Genomic DNA, 16,363 nt, shown 5'->3' on the forward strand with positions numbered 1-16,363 from the left:
GTTCAAGAAACATCATCTTCCAAGGCATTTTGGGTTGCCAGCCACCTCGATTTGTTGAGGAACGGCATCTGCATGAGGAGGGAAGAGAAACGGTGAAGATTTTTTGCTGGTGGGGAGTATTTATGTGGTGATATTATATAAGCAGGAATAGCTGGGCCATGAATTGGTTAGTAAGGTTATTTGTGCAGTCATAGTTGTGCGCTGCCTGCCTCGCCGCGTTGTATGCTAGGCCAAAAGAGTGGATTGAAGGACCAGAGTCAAGCGATCGCTCGAGTTACCTTCTTAACAATGATGAATGATGGGGTTGTTTTGGATTTACTGTCCCCCCTCAGCTGAAAGAATGATCCACGTAATTTGAATTATTGTGGCGGAGTATACTGTGTGCTCCAGGTCAAAAGGTCTGTGCCCGGCGTGTACAACCAAAACCCTCCCCATGAGGTTTCGAACATGGAATATTTTCCGCGGAAACAAGCTCCCTATTGCCATGCTAAGAAGATAGATTCATGCAGGCACTGATCAATAGGAGCAATCCACATGTGATATCACATACAGACAATAGTGTAACCGTTTCAGTGGGTGTCAAAAGTTTATTTGGGTCATTCTGGAAGAAGTAGGGAATGGGACGATCCCGGGATCCCAGTGATGTGTGGCTGCGCACCGGGGTCGCACATACTATGAATGCCATTGTGTAAATTTAGACGTGTTGTGCTGGGCTGCTGGAAGGACGAGGCATGCAGGCTTGAGAGAATTAACTATTCTTGATTCAGAGGCCGGTGAGAGACTCAGACGATCGGCCTGTAGGTGTTGTACTTGTAGCACCCATGAACCCGATCACATAAATACGTGGTGGTTGTCGGAAATATTATGCTTACCTGGTTTTACAGATTGGAAGCAAGATCTGTAGTTCACAAGTGTCTGCCTGCATTGCATTAGTGGCATCGGAACTGCTGTCCGCTGTGCTGTTCCAAATTGTAATCTAAGGCTGGGTGGTCACTCGCGGCTCGAGTCCACTCTATTGAGTTGAGAGAGGTTAGGGTGGTATTTGATGGTAGTAGTTAGCATGCACTGCTACTTCGGATGGTCTTGCCGGTCGTATTGTTCTGCGGGTGCCTGGACTCAGCACGTTGGGTAGAAGACATGGCGTTTTGAGGCTGAAGTTTCTCGTGAAATGGCATTCGTGGGGGATGTTTGTTTGATCTGCGGATTTTCGAGAGTAGAATGAGGCGCACTGCAAGATGAATGCATGGAATGGAAAGGAGAAGGTAGAAGGTAACGCTGCCGTAGAGCATTCATGCCGAGATAAGGCTATGGACGCGTGCTTTCTTTTGGTACTTCGGGACAACGATCTAGACTGTGAAGTGGTATACCGTAGATTCTCCTTCTGCGGCGATTCTTCGAGGTTCGGAGAGTCGAGAGACGTGTTCACATTCCAGATGTACTCTAGAAGGTCAGTGCGGAGGTAAAGCTTACCGCTGCTGGCGATCGTGCTTCACTAACGAGACAATCGGCTGTCGGAAAATGGAAGGCTGCAAAGACAAAACTCCTAGGCATGGTCACCGTAGGTTGGCCAACGAAGCTACATCTGTTGATTTGTTGGATCCTGTACCGAGATACATCGGCTAGCAGGAATGTAGTACAAACGCTCAACTGGCCATGCTGGTAGTCCGCGAACGCGTGAGGCGGTCTACGTTCAGGCTGCATATCACCACCAGTAAGTCCTCTTCCTCTTCCTACCTGCGCATGGAAACGAAACCGACAGCTTCTCATTACGAATGGGCCGGCCAGACGTCCAGATGCACGCTTGTGGGAACCATACATGTAGTTGAGTGTGCGTATGAAGTATGAGTAACGCAGAGAGTAGCTGAGCAAGCCAACCTCGTCTCGCGTTCTGTGCTACAGGTTCCCGCCTCAGCTTGTACTACCTCGGAGTCAAAGACTGTGAGACCCAGTCCGTCCAGGCCGGCTGAACACCAATGTAAGATCAGTTGAGGTGGGGAAGCTAGAGCAGATCCACTAAGACAATGCAACCTACCTCCCTTTGGAGATGGAAGTGTCCTTTGCATGAAAGGAAGATGATTTGATCGAATGCCACTGCAATGTTAATCTTCGCCAACAGCTGACACCTCGACGATGAGTGCTTGGAGGGTCATCTAGCCTGATAAGACGGTGGCCTGATCTGGTCCTAGCTTTGGAAACAGCGAAACAGAATTTCCAATGTGGACATACTTGCAAGATCGACAAAGTAATGATGCTATCGTGTGACGGGGAATGGGCACTCATTTCCTCTGCATGTAAGTAAGTAGGAGAAGGGGAGATCTCGAGACATAACGGGGAAAGCCGTCGATGAGCGGTGAGCCTCATTGAGTTATCCGAGAAGAACTTCAACATCCTGGTAACCAACGAAGTATCTGCTCCATATCTTAGTGGTGGACTAGTTAAGAACAGATGTTGAATACCGAGTCATTCCACGGGAAGGACGGAATAGCGAAGAGACATAAGCCAAGCCAGAGTACTTCCAACAGACTCACGGGCTTCTTCCTCGTAACCATTCACGGGACCTGGCATGTGGGGAATTATTGTTCCTAAACCCTTAGGCTCAGATGGCATCCCGGTTGCCGGAATTCCTAGTGGAGAGCAATCCTTCCCCAGTAATACTAGTACTATTTCCAGGACATGCGTACTAATGAGAAGTACGTGGTTAGTCGAAACTTAGTCGATGATTTACTCAGTTGAGCAGTTGAGCAGCTGCTTCAGATCCATATGGCATGAGGGGGAACGATCCATATAGGGTGTCAGTCGATAGATACTAGATCGATGGAGACCGTGAGGAAGCGTCAGCCGTGATCATCCATGGATAAGTTAGATACTACTTACTTACTAGTAGTACTTAACTTACTAGATACACACCATGGGGCCAGTTGACAGAGCGGTAGGGTTGCCGCCAATAGGGATAATGCCAGACTCCTGGAATGTGGGACTGGGTGGGGGGGAGAAGATCGACGGGGGAAAAAGAAGAGACGAAAAGCTAATGCATGTATGTACCTACTTTAGTCTCTAACCACAGCCCGTCTGCCTGACTTGAGATACATCCATCCGCTTCGTCCCCTACTAACTAGTACTACTACTACTACTACTACCAACCAGAAGCGCTCTCTCTCTCTCTCAAGTCTCTTCCCCCCTCCTCTCTCTCTCCCGCTACCACTCTTCCTATCAGTCCGTGCGAGGGCAACACTAACCTCTAAAGACAGTAAAAGTAAGTTGTTAGCTAACTTACTTCATTCGTAATGGTAGATGAGTAATCGTTTCCTTCCCTTTCCTTTGCCGCGGCCCCCCCCCCAAACCCCATCCATGGGGTTGAGAGACGGCACTCCCGGGAAGGAAGTGTGATACGTTCCAGCTCCATCGCACTGTTGGATCTCCAAAGCCACGCTAGGCCTCGTAGCACCATCTGGCTGCCCTCCGTAAACCTGACCCATCAGATACCCGACAAAAATAGGTCGCTCTGGAAAAGACCAAACCCCCCAGAGAGCGGAACCCCATCAGACCCAACAGAAGACTAGTCAGCGGACTTCCTTGTTTCTTCTTTCCAGGCTTCCCAGTTTATTCCAGAATGGTTCAAGTCATGCAATTGTTTGGATTCATATTACTTGTTAGGTATCTCGTATAGTGTTCAGTAGTGGATGAGACCAATCAGATTGAAAAGAACGCAGTCAGGTCACTCCCATCGTGTACAAACCATTCCCTTCCATGCCGTTTTAGCCTATCCATCTCAACGCATTATTATCCAATGGTAGGTTTTGTTTTTAGAAGAAGAAAAAGAAAAGAAAAAAAAAAGAAAAGAGAAAGAGAAAGAGAAAGAAGCCAAATGGAAAGTGCCTCTCCAAAGCATAAGAGATTTTGGGGCCCAGATGGGTGGGGAAAAAAATATAAGATCGTCAAGGAAAACACAAAGGAAAGGTATGCAACATTCGAATTAACAAAGGAAATCGTCCGGTGTATATAGCCAGAAAATGTTTTACAAAGAACGCCGTGAAGCGCCGACCGGGGTCTGTCGGGCCCTGTGTCTGTGCCCATCTAATGACCCAAAAGGGAACGGGCAACTCAGGTGCCCAAGGGTATCATGTTTCGGTCCTTCCCGTATTAAACTCTATATCCGTTCACTCCAACCACGCCTCCTCGCTCGTTTCACGAGCATCGGCCATGAGATCTTGGGACTTGGAGTTGTAGACTGGTCGCCCGTCAGCGGTCAATTGGCCGCGATATTCAGGGTTGTAGTCTGGGCTGTTCTCGTCCAATGTTGCGACATAGCGATTGCGGCCGCCGCGCTTACTGTGGGTCTTCGTGTAATGCGCGTTCAGGTTGTCACTGCGCGAGAAAGCCCGTTCGCAGCCAGGAACCCAGCATACATGCGGCTTCTCCTTGGAGTGGCTCTTCATGTGTCGCTTCAGATGCTCTTGCCTCTTGAAGCGACCCTTGCAACCAGGCTCCTTGCACTTGAATTGGACTTGCTTGATAATAGACGGAAGGTTCTCCAGGCTCAGGCTCTGCTTAGACGACTGCTTCCGAGCAACTTTCCGGGAGGGCTGGCGCTGGACTCGAGCGAGACCATCGCGATAAACTGGCGATTGGTTGAAGTCATCCAGGTAATCCATGCCACCCGAGAGGCGGCTCATGGGAGTATCCGTCCCAGAAGTAGTCCCCAAGGAACAAGAACGCACAGGAGTGGTCGGGCTGTGTGTCTTGAAGGTATTGATCGAGCCCGAGAATTCCGAGTATGACGGCGGGGGGGTGACTGGGGCGACCTGCGACGGGGCAATAGTTTGCGGGGCAATCGAGTCCGCCGGCGGGGCCATCCAAGGTATCACATTGCCCATGGACATTGAGTTGGGGACCCTTTCAGGCTGATGGAAGATCGACCGCGACAGACAGGGGTTTGTAGCGGATTCGGGCAGGTAGGGTGCCGCGTGCTGTCGGTAGCTGTTCCGGCCCATAGTGGGATACTGAGGCATTGCCTGAGGGTATGGGAGTCCAGGGACGCCATGCTCGTAGGCTTTCTGCGCCTCTTGGGGGATCCAGAAATGTTCAACGTTCTCATCATATCCTGAGAGGAAGTCGGTCATTGGCATCCGTTCTTGTGCCTCCATTTGTCCATAGGACATTCCCATACTATCGTTTGACGTCATGCTGGCCAGTCGAAAGGCACTGCGCATGGGCGTGGTTCCGGTGTGCCTTTCATAGCCTTGTCCCGGGTACGAGGCCCCTTCGTGCCAGGTGGGTGAAGCCAGAGAGCCTTGGCTGTACACACTTGTTGGAGTGGGCGTAGGTGATTCCATGGGCGAGAAGCTGGAAGCCATGGATGGGCACTCGTTGGAACCCAGGGAGGTACAGTCGACTTCGATGGTCAGTCGGTCAGACATGTTACCCTGGGATCTCATATCTTCGGTGTCTTCAACGAGATGATCCTTTCGAGACGGTGCGGGAGGAACTTCGACTCTTCCACCTGTGCAGGGTATAGTTTAGTGTCTGTGGGTAGTATTGAATGTACTATGTAGGGGAGCTGTGCAGGTGCAACGACTTCGGTTCTTGTGAAGGGGGATGAGATTAAAGAGAGTTTTGAAGGTGCGGTATGCGGGTGTACAAGATAATGTATGACACAAGGAGGGTGCAGTGTATTATTAGTATATCAGGGAATGTGGCAAGGCGCAACGGCGGCGATATACAAGTGAGAGACAGTGGAGCAATGCAGGTGCAGCGAGGGACCAGTGATGACAAGAGAGAGGCACTGAGGGACAGTGAAGGTAAGAATGCGAACGACAGACGGAGGATGTAGCAGACAAAGCAGGGAAAGAATGAAGGGAAAGTCGCCTCTGCAGAGGGGAAGCAAACCAAAAAGAGAGAGAGAGGAAAGGATGGGAGTGTGAAGTTGAAGTCGAGGTTGGGGAATGGAGGAGGGACGGACGAGGTGAAATAAACAAATCTCCCGGCCATATATCAGGGAAGGCAGGAAAGGGTCGATCGCACTTACAGCCAGAAGCCATTACCTAGTAGTTCCCCAAAGGAGAGGGCGAGCAAAGGACCGAGTCAAGCGAAAAAAGAGAGGCGCGTCGCGTTCCTATGGTGGTCTAGTACGCAAGGCCAGGAATGTAGACTATAGAGTTCCTGGAGTAACCGCGGCGAATCCCCGTTGGGCGAAGAGACGAAGAGGGGGGGCAATTGTCCGGGATGGAGAGTTCTGGTTGGACTGGAGCCTCGAGGAAAGCGTTTCCTAGGAGGCGCGACTGTCTCTGGATTAAAAGACAAGACGCGGTTGCTTTGTGGTTCGTTGTAGGAATAGCTCGAGAAGGGGGTGGTGGTGGTGGAGGAGGAGGAGGAAGAGGGCGTGTGCGGTTCGAGATCAAGGCGATGGCGATAAATGGAGAGGAGACAATCGATAAGCCCGCCCTGCGACGCGGTTTGCTTGGTCTTCCCTGTCTTTCCCAAGGCGGAGCAGTCTGAATCAATGAAAGAAAGAGAAAGGATGTCTCAGTTGCAGCGGAGGGATGTAGTTATAGGAAAGGCAGGCTGGTCCAGCAAGGGGATCTGGATACAATTGGGTGGAGGACGCAAGTAGGAAGGAAGGATGTCTTAGGATTATTAGATGGAAAGCGTAAATTTGTCTAGTATTGCACTGGGGATGGTAATGGGGATGATGATTTCCAAGGCTGAAGCTTTTCCTGGCGGGGTTGTTCACAGGGGAGATTCTGGGGAGTCCGTGGGAGGTTAAATGTTAAATCCCATTCTGGTGAGTCTATCGTCGATTTACTGTTTCGGGCGAAGAAGCAGGCTCGGAGGGTGTGTGAGGAACCTTTTCCCAGCTAAGTCTTCTTTTTTATTTTATTCTATTTCATTTTGGATTTTTGATTTCCAGTTTTCATCCCTCACCTCCAGTCATTTTCTTTTCGTCGATTTTCTTTTTCTTTTTCTTTTTCTTCTTATTTTTTTTTTCTTTTACCCTTCTTTCTTATTTTTATTTTCCTGGAATTTACGTGTTATTTTTACTTTTTGCCCTTTCCCTTTCTACTTCTAGGTCTATATTTAATTCATTTTTTCTTCTTTTAATCCACTAACGTCGATCTACCTCGAAGGAAAATCCACCTTATTGATCGCCTCGGATATTTTAATCAGATTCCCTGTTCAACCTTCTTATCATTGAGGATTATTGCTTGGGAAAGCAAGTAAGAGGGTACCAGCTAAGTAGGTATCCCAAAGCTATCGCCAATACACCCAATATCCTTTCCTACTAGTTTCAAGCAAGTGGTTGTCAAGATTGCCCTCTCTACCTAGTAGTATTGAACAAATTGGAATTCATTGGCCCCTTCTTTCCAGATCAAGTGAGCGTATGGACGAATCTTCTTTCATTCTACGAGATCCCTTCCAACCCATCTAATTGGAATTAGTCTATAGTCCAAAGGAGCCCTTTCATGATCTTCTTCCAGAAGTATTGGGAGACGAATTCAGAAGGGAAATAAGATAATGATACCATATGGATACATACAACCTGTCCTACCATGATTCAGAAAGGGAAAGAGAAAGAAGAAGATGAGTAAGTAGTGAGTAGAACTTAGTCCCTACTACTATTCCTCCTGCTACTACTCCGGTCTACCTACCAACCAACCTACTGTACGTGCGTTGAATACCACCAAATACAACCCACCAATCCGATCATAATTTTTTTTCGAGTCCCGAAACTGTTCCTGGGAGGGAGAATATTCACAGCGTCACTTTTGTCTTTCCTCCCAAACCAGAAAAAGAAAAAGGAATGAATGCATGAGACGCAGATGGAGGAGAACCGCCGATGGAATGTTCGAATGTCAGCGCACAGCGAAACATCACTGGGGCCAGGCGGGCCATGGGGGATTAACTAAACCTTAACGCGGATCATGGAATTGGATCAACATCATCATAGTAATCATCAGCTCGTCCAGAATCTCGGGATCTTCCCCGGGCAGAAGAACCCACCGCAAACTTACTCTGGCCAGCTGCTGGCTCGGGATGGCTGCAAGTAGGCTATCGAAAGTAAAACACCGGCAGATACCAGGTCATTTCATCTTTTCCCCATTCCTCCTCTAGTAGCGTCGTCGTACGACCGATTCCTTCGGGGGGTGGTCTGTCCCACGGTCATTGCACCGCAAAGACCCTGAATGATCGGCATCGCTGAACCTCCATGTGGAGCGACTGGAGGTTTCGCTTCGGCAATGAAACATGTACGCATACTAATTTCCAGACACAATTATGCAACAAAAAGAAATGAAGCGGAACAGTCACCAACACAGCGATCTGGTAGGTCGGTAGCGGGTAAAACAAACCCACCACCGCCGTCATTCACAACATCATCAAAATCATCATCATCATCACCACCACCACCACCATCAACTACGAATACTACACGAAACATTAACGATGCTACCTTCTTTCTATTGCTCAATTCTTCTTGGATCTACACCATACCAGCCTTACTAGCACCAATGGGCATGTATGGGGCACGGCTCAGGTGCATTTCTTACGCCACAGGTTCCATAACTATCACCGATCGCCTTTTTGGTTTCAACGCCACCGTCTAGGCCAGCTTCGGCCAGTGCGTTCATTGTTGGAACCGGAGGCTGATAATCGCATATCTACACTAACTCAAAGGCCCTTTGGTCATTTATCAGGAACGTTCAGACCGTCGAAATTAATGGCTCCACCTCGACCGAGATCTGGTGAACTTTGCCCGAAGAGGGCAACACGCATGACAATAGTTCCCATCATTTTACGGACATTTCAGGGAACCATAGGAAGGTAAATCAAAAAAGAGTTAAAAGAGGAAAAGAGGGCAGACAGAGCCAGCCACAGTCCCGAGAGGAGCCAACACCGCTACTATTCTTACGATTATCGTATGCAAACCCCTACGCAGAAGCAACGTAGTTTGGGGCTTCCAGAGATAACTGTCCGTTGGGTCAGGTACTGCCCGCGCGGGAGTGCCCACCGTGGGGACTTACTATGGTCCCATGGTCCGAGCCAACCGAGCCAGCATCGGCTGTTCTAAAGGGCTGTTTTATGCCCAGATCAACAATTCACTGGCATTCACCGTTTGCTAGATTCTGGTCTGTGCAAACCCGGGCTAGATTGCAGACGAGCCCTGATTTCCTATGGTTTCCGACTGCAGACTGCCAGACAGGCCGCATCCTGATTCCAAACCCGGCCAAACTCGAACATGAAGTAAAAAATTGGCGATATACCAGTTGGCCACGCACTAGATAAGTGATTGCCAAGGGAAAATAGCCGATCAAACATGGCCTCCATACCGCGGGGAAGTAGTTTGGGATCCGAAGTGACAGGACTAAGGATCCGAACGAATTCATGAGAGGTAAGAGATTCCTTGTTCTTCCAAGATCACCACTTGGCTGGTTTGTGTGTAAGTACCACCAAGGGTCTATCATGTTGGCCCGTAGACTGCATCCATTCAAGTCCCGTGTCGACCGAGTGCTTCGTACTACCTCAATGCGGGCTACCTACGTATGACCACTACACAGCTAGAGAAGCATAATCCAGTCAAGAGGAGTATCTCTTGTAATCTTTTTGAGAGAAAAATAAGAAAAAATTAATCATAAAAATAATATAAGGGGGTGATTGTGCGATTACCACCACCGGAATGGTGCAGCAAAAAGACTGCATTGGGGACTGGCAGCTATGTTGGATTAGCAGCAGGCAGGTATTGTTGAGGCCTAGGGAACTAATAACGAGGCAGAAGCGATGCGTACCTATCCACCTTTTGGGGAGAGGGGGGGGAGGTTACAACTGGAGCGATCACGTATTCAACGCCCCGTCTGTACTTTTCACTTCCACCATTTTCCGCCCATTCTGGGATTGACTGGAAGAGGCATGAAGAGCAGCCGAAAGGCGCTTTGGCCGACGATCACTGATCGTACGCACATCATCCACCTGGACCAGTGGGCGGGCGGTCGACACTGGCTGGATCCTGCAGGTTTGAAATCCGGCCTCCAGCCCCCAAAGGTGGGCCAGCCGAACCTATCAGAAACCCGCCAGCCTTGCCAGATGCCAACAGCCACTCGGGCCCTTTGCCCAAGAACGCTCCGGCCTGGGTTGTGGCCTATAGTGGTCCGTCACTGGTACCTTCTGGTCCTCTGAGATGTACGTAGCACAGTATTCTCCTGTACCAGTCACCGTGGAATGTGGGGGTTGGTTAGTGAGTGCTTCTTCTATCCACCGATTGTACCCAGTACCTCTCAATCGCTGGGCTTGGAAGGTACCGAGTATGTACCTCGTATAGTATGTTACCTTGCAACAACTCTTCTGAGTTAAGTACTAAGTACCAATTGATTAGGTATAACTAGTATGTTGATGGTAACTAAACCTAGTAAGGTACCTGATTTTTACTGGTACCGACCGGTGGTTACTGGTAAGTAACAAAGTACGTAGAAAAAAAAAAAAAAAAAAAAAAAAAAACCCTCACTCTCATCTCTCTCTCACTCACTCACACAGTATGATTCCATTCTAGCCGATTCCAGTAGTTGTGCCACTCTGGACTCAACGCCTTCCTCACAGCGTCACCAGGTCTTCTTTCTTTCCCTCCCCACCCCCACCGAGTCATACCTCGATCGTCCTTATCGCCGCCATCACCCCAAATCCCAGCATGACTGGTGGGTGGTCTTTTCTGGTGTGTACCACGTCTTTCAGCGGATACGTATGGCACGGTCTACATACATACATACCTGCCTATCTGCTATTCACCTCCCCCACCAGGTGCTTGTCTCTCGTCTCATGACTGGTCTGGTTCTTCTCGCTTTCGCCTCCCCCATTCCCGATGGTCATTGACTGACTCGAACGATATTCCAGCAGGCAGAACTTCTGAGTATTGGTCATTATCGCTTAACTGCCATTTCATAATGAGATTTTTGGGGTTCCATTGACTCTTCCTCGTCATGGCTTTCCCCACCGGTGAGGCGGCGCAGTTTCTGACTCGTCACGCGTCAGCCAATGCTTCGATCCTCTGGGCATGAACTCCGTTGCTTCCATGCCAAAAAAAAAAAGAACCACCAGCTGGACAAGTCAATCTGTCGGACACGTTGTTTGCTCCCCCCTAGTACTTTTGGGCTGATAAGGTACTGTCCTGGGACCATTGGCCGTGGAACCTTCATCCAGATGATGGGCTGAGTGACGACCGTTACCATTGCTTGTAACTTCCGAGCCATCGTGGACATTTCATGAAGTCGCTGACAAGAGACGGCTTTCTTCTGAAAGGCTCTTCTGTAGCTTTTCCTCCAATGAGGTACTAAGGCTTTCCACAATAACTGGCCTCCAGTGGTCTTCAAGAAAACAAGCACCCCATACTTTGAAACGAACACCCCGTGAAATGTATGGTAGTACTTTCAGTCTGGAATTGCGGTCGGATGTTGTCGACAATGTAATCCGCCTGATCAACCACCGCAATGACACATTTCTGACTCGGGGCAAGCTAGGAATTACCATGTCTTAGCCTATGCTGTGTGTTGCGACTTGAAACCAAGTCTCATAACTACCTGCCAATATCGTACTTAGTCACTGGGTCCTAACTCCACTACTGAGCCCACACCACTGTGTATGAGAGGTATACTCATGCGGGAAAGTATCTTTCGTGACATGGATAGTGATAACACATTGACCCTTCTCATTGTCGATATTTCACGGAGCCCCTCGCTAGGACCGGATAGGAAGCATGAATGACAAAGGGGATAGGTTCTCATCAAGCCACTAAGAAACAAAGTTTATACCCGGTGCGACGCTAATGAATGGTGTCTGTGGGTGGGTTTGACAGTTCCCCTGCTTGGCTACTCATCGATAAACTAGCTCTTACCATACTGAGAGCTCGTATTTAGCGGAGGCTTACAGTCACCAGGGTTTGCCTATTGAATCATGAGCTTAGTCCAAAGGCAACAGGGATCTTTTTGGAACATATCGGGATTTGTGCAGTATCGCGGATCTAATGGGAGCGTGTATTCCGCATACAATCGCTAACCTGGCCGGATCGCTATTCTTGGTCTCTCGCACTCCCTATTGCTGCTGAGCCACTCTCCCAAAGCAAGAACTGAGCCACAGCCGCTATTGCCTAGCCACTTGTGACTTGTCATCTCCGCCGTCGTTCCAGGCTCGGCCGAAGGATATCACCGCTGGTTGAAGCCTCCACTTTCCCAATCCACCAAGTCCATGGTGTTCTCGAAGGCTTCACTTACTTATCCAAGCACTCTGCACCGCTGATCTTGGCGACTACCAAAAGACCGTGCATCGCAGCCTATACTCAGCCGCACAAAGGCAATCTTGCAGGCTTGCCGGTTATAGGCTTGTAGCAGCATCGTCCGGTGTCTGGGCGATTGGTTCTACAGGAGTGAGCAAAGTGGAACGGACAGACAATCTTCCGAAAATAATGGCCTCCCTTGACTGTTCTGGCCCGAGCTCAGCGAGCCACAATTCACCAGTCAATTAATCAGCCCAAGTGATTCGTTGCTGAATTGTGTACCTTGGGCCGACTATACTACTGCTTACATCTCAAAGGAGCAGCTGACGTCAAGTGGCTGTCTTACCACCTAGATTATGTAGCTATGACCACCCGCTTTGATCAAACCCCGGATTTTCAATTGAACTTTGATCACCAGATCCCTTTAATCCCGCCCATTGGAAGAAGGTTTTCTTGATGAGAAAAATAGGCAATAGGTGAAATACGCTAAGATCATCAATCGGGCCCCGAGCGGGTATCTAGGAGCTAAGTAACTCTTGTTATCACCCGCGGACAGGCACACTGACCGCCGGGTTGAATTAGACTACGGGTTCATTCGACACGCGATCTTTGTGTGGTTGTTTGGTCAAAATCCTTCTACTCCTGTTGAAAATGTAATCATCATATGAGCCTTCTGGGATATTTGTCAACCGTCCCTGTGCCATTCCGGCGTTTCTTCGTCGCAAATCTCACCAAATCCTGCTTTCCGTCGTCCAAGGGCGAACCCCTGCAGCACGGGCCTGTATGTTGCAAGGAGTTAACCGGACAATTCAAGGGCGTTGAGATCTTCGAAAGGGTTCCTGCGGTGAGATTCGAACCCACTGCATTGACGATGCTGCCAAGACCACGATCAGCCGGATCCTGGATATTCCCTCCCTTTATTATCTTTCTGCCCACCGATCAATATATTGGACACAGATCCAGTCCGCTCCGATGAAGATGCGGAAAAATTGGCCGATTGTGGCTTCCTACCACCCTAAAAAGCCTGTGAGAAACCAATTGCAAAGGAAACTTGATCAGATCTACTCCAGACGTCGACTAACTTAGATCTTGAATTACATAACGTGTGAAAGCATCACTTCTGGCCACCGGCGCGACGAGGGCTAGACTTGATGGTTATTTCAAATATATTTTCTGCCTATCTTGCTACATCGCCTAGTTCCAGCCAAGGTTTGGCCATGGAGGTATTGAGATTGTCCAAGAATTGCAGCGCACGGGTACGACACTCATCCGTGAGCCGACTAATGAAGACAAAGAGAGAAAGGGCCACAGAACATGAAATCTGCACGACGACAATAATAGCGATAGAAGAAAGATTGGTAACGTCTGGCTAGTTTGATTGCTTGGACCTGCAACAGCAAAGTCTTTCATCCACTCGCACAGCCACAGATCTCCGTGGCTGGTTTGAGGCCTGGCTAAAAATGCCACTCGACAAAGTAGAGGAGCCGTTTGGGTTCAGCCATCTACACCCCTTCTACCCGATCGGTCATCGATGATCTTCATCGCAGCATCCTGAGTATGGAGTACTCCGTTATCTATCATGACTGAGCCATATCCACCCTTAGCCTAGAGGCTCCATTCCCGGTTATCTGAAGCTCTTGCAAGCAGCGGCACTGCTTCCCATTTTCCATCTTATTTCACGGCGCCTTCAGCAGTCACACTCCGCCAGTAAGTACAGGTCTGGATCAAGTAAGCGAGGGCTCGAATACATGGTGGGTTGGGTCGGCGTAGATTGGAATTTATTGGGCTTTGTTCTACATGCCCTCCTGAAAGGTCAACAGAGCAGTCAACAACCTGCTGCAGGTACACCATCCCAGTATAATATCTTCTGTGCGACCGTTCGGGACGTGATTCTTCTTTCTTCCCTCTTTTCTCGACCATTCTCGGGGAAGCCACTGGAATTATTGGCCAGAACCTGATTAACTCCCAAGAAAAGTCCACGGAGCATTAAGAAGCAGGATCAACACTGAATGTCGCTGAACAAGGTCCATTCATGTCTCAGCTGCTGCGCAGCCCTCCCGTGCTTCGTTCTATTCCTGTTTCATCAGCATCCATGCAAGACATGGCAAACAGGTATCAGCTATGGTTCCCTTTCACTGGAGGGCGAGTGGAGAGTGTTCTGTAGGGGGCGGATCCCAATCGGGCAATCCCAGCTCTGCTAGTGCTGCATTGTCCGCCCCTTGCGTCCCGACTTTTTCCCTTTCTCTGCCAAACCACCCCCAATAAATGGAGAGACTCAGGGCTTGCGATTGGCTGAAGCCCCCCCAATTTCATCAATCTGCCCACCAATATCGCCATTTTGAGTTGCATTGCATTGCATTGCGTTGGCGTTGAAGGCCCATTCCTGGCCTTGGCCTATGGAGTCGTGCAGAAGCAGGCCTATCTGGGCAAGCGATTTTCAGCAGCGAACCAACCCCACAGGGACTCGTGCGCGCGACACGACCATCTTTCCGTTCTGGTCCAACGGCGGTGGCTGTCTGGGGAGCATGGCAGGAGGAAGGTGTGCGAGACGGTCCTCGCGCAGCTGCTTATCAAAGTGGTCCATTCTCATCGACGTCATTTTATTGATTTCCCTTGGGCACCAATCCACTATTGGTCGCACTCTCGGGCTCCTTGGGCTCTCGTTAATTATTAGCTAATATATTGTTCCAGGGGCTGTTCTCTTTCTCCCCACGTCCCCTCCGCACTGTACCACGGAAGTTCTCGCGAACCCTCCCGAATCTTTCGGCTGCTCTTCAACTATAGATTCGCGAAACCCTAGATGTCTCCATAATCCGGAAATAGAGCATTCAGACCCAGAATGGGGATTGCTGGCTGAACCATCACAATAAGCCACGTCCAAGCTTCTGCACCCCCAGCCTAACCCGCGATAGTAGGTACTGTATGGCTCTGCAACGCTTCAATACGACGTGATGAGGCACTCTAATGTACTGTTCTGATTGGAATGTGCAGGACGACCTGAAACCTAGCCATCCACCAGCCATTCTCTTCGGCCGGAGTGACTGGACTGGCTCGGATCCCCCCTCCATCCTACTCAGGACACACCACTTATCACCCAACCGGGTGGCCGGACCATGCGCACACACCCTCTCTCTCATGTAGACTAACCCATTTACATACATCCGTACATCATCCATGCAACTGTGACACAAACCAGAAACTCAATATCAGCCTTGACGCCGCGGAGAGTCGTTCCTGACCCCTTCCTACTTGGGCAGTTCGACACTTTCCTGGTCCGTGGCTGGCTCGACCATGGCGCACGTACCGTATATCTGCAGCGGAGATCATTGTAGATCTGCAGATCATGTCCCAGTGGGCCGGTCTCTAATTTGTCCCAGCTACGGCTCTTTGCTACAATTGAAGTATTTAGCATGATTGTCCCAAACAGATTACTACTTCACGGCATTTGGTAGATTTGGATTTGGTGGGGGGTGGGAAAGAAGAAGACCACACAGGACTCGCTGTCGAGTCATGTCCATAGATTACTATTGTGCCACATATTGGTCTCAAAGTCAACCTCCTCTGGTGAATTCGTGGTCACGGGCCCCTTTGGCTGGTTGCCATGTGACAGTTCCAGCTCAGGCAGTTGGTTGCACTGCAACTGACAGCCTCTACAGTACGTTTCAGCTACACACAACACCACCACCACCACCACCACAACCATGATGTGCATGCTACCATGTCGAACCACACGACAAGGCAATCTCTCATGACATGACAGAACTCTATGCTAGCTAGTGGTCGCCTTCTTTATTCTATAGAGTGTCTGTGGATGTCCATGACTCGAGAACCTTGAATATCCTCTGCCTGCAACTCTTGAATCCTACATTTAACACATTCACATCTTCGTTTCATACAGTTAGAAAATGAATAACTCAAGTAGGCAGATGATTCCCGCAACTCAGCCTCCGTCGATCATGGTTGGGGATAATACTACCTTCGCAACAGAGAACGAGCAGCTGAGCAGCTGAGCATGTAGTAGTAATAATAATAATAATAATAATAATAATAATAGTATCGACACATATAGTTCAATGTTGCTCAGCTGAGCCCATTTCAACCCATTGCCACCTT

At 49.3% G+C, this 16,363-nt stretch overlaps 2 protein-coding genes across 2 annotated transcripts; both read right to left on the reverse strand.

Annotated features, from left to right (window-relative positions):
* Positions 1–4,157: 4,157 nt before the first annotated feature.
* On the reverse strand, positions 4,158–6,038 carry brlA (C2H2 type transcription factor BrlA; the record flags this gene model as incomplete). The annotated part of the gene is made up of 2 exons (XM_025687306.1): positions 4,158–5,500; positions 6,026–6,038. The coding sequence occupies 2 exons, from the start codon at positions 6,036–6,038 to the stop codon at positions 4,158–4,160; spliced, it is 1,356 nt and encodes a 451-aa protein (XP_025537394.1).
* Positions 6,039–15,046: 9,008 nt separating this feature from the next.
* Positions 15,047–16,094, reverse strand: BO79DRAFT_270748 (uncharacterized protein; the record flags this gene model as incomplete). The annotated part of the gene is made up of 3 exons (XM_025687307.1): positions 15,776–16,094; positions 15,555–15,640; positions 15,047–15,148 (listed from the first exon to the last, which is right to left on the reverse strand). The coding sequence occupies exons 1-3, from the start codon at positions 15,960–15,962 to the stop codon at positions 15,047–15,049; spliced, it is 375 nt and encodes a 124-aa protein (XP_025537395.1). The 5' UTR covers positions 15,963–16,094.
* Between the last annotated feature and the right edge of the window lie 269 nt (positions 16,095–16,363).

The sequence above is a fragment of the Aspergillus costaricaensis genome (genome assembly GCF_003184835.1).
Source record: "Aspergillus costaricaensis CBS 115574 unplaced genomic scaffold BO79scaffold_25, whole genome shotgun sequence".
NCBI classification, from domain to species: Eukaryota; Fungi; Ascomycota; class Eurotiomycetes; order Eurotiales; family Aspergillaceae; genus Aspergillus; species Aspergillus costaricensis.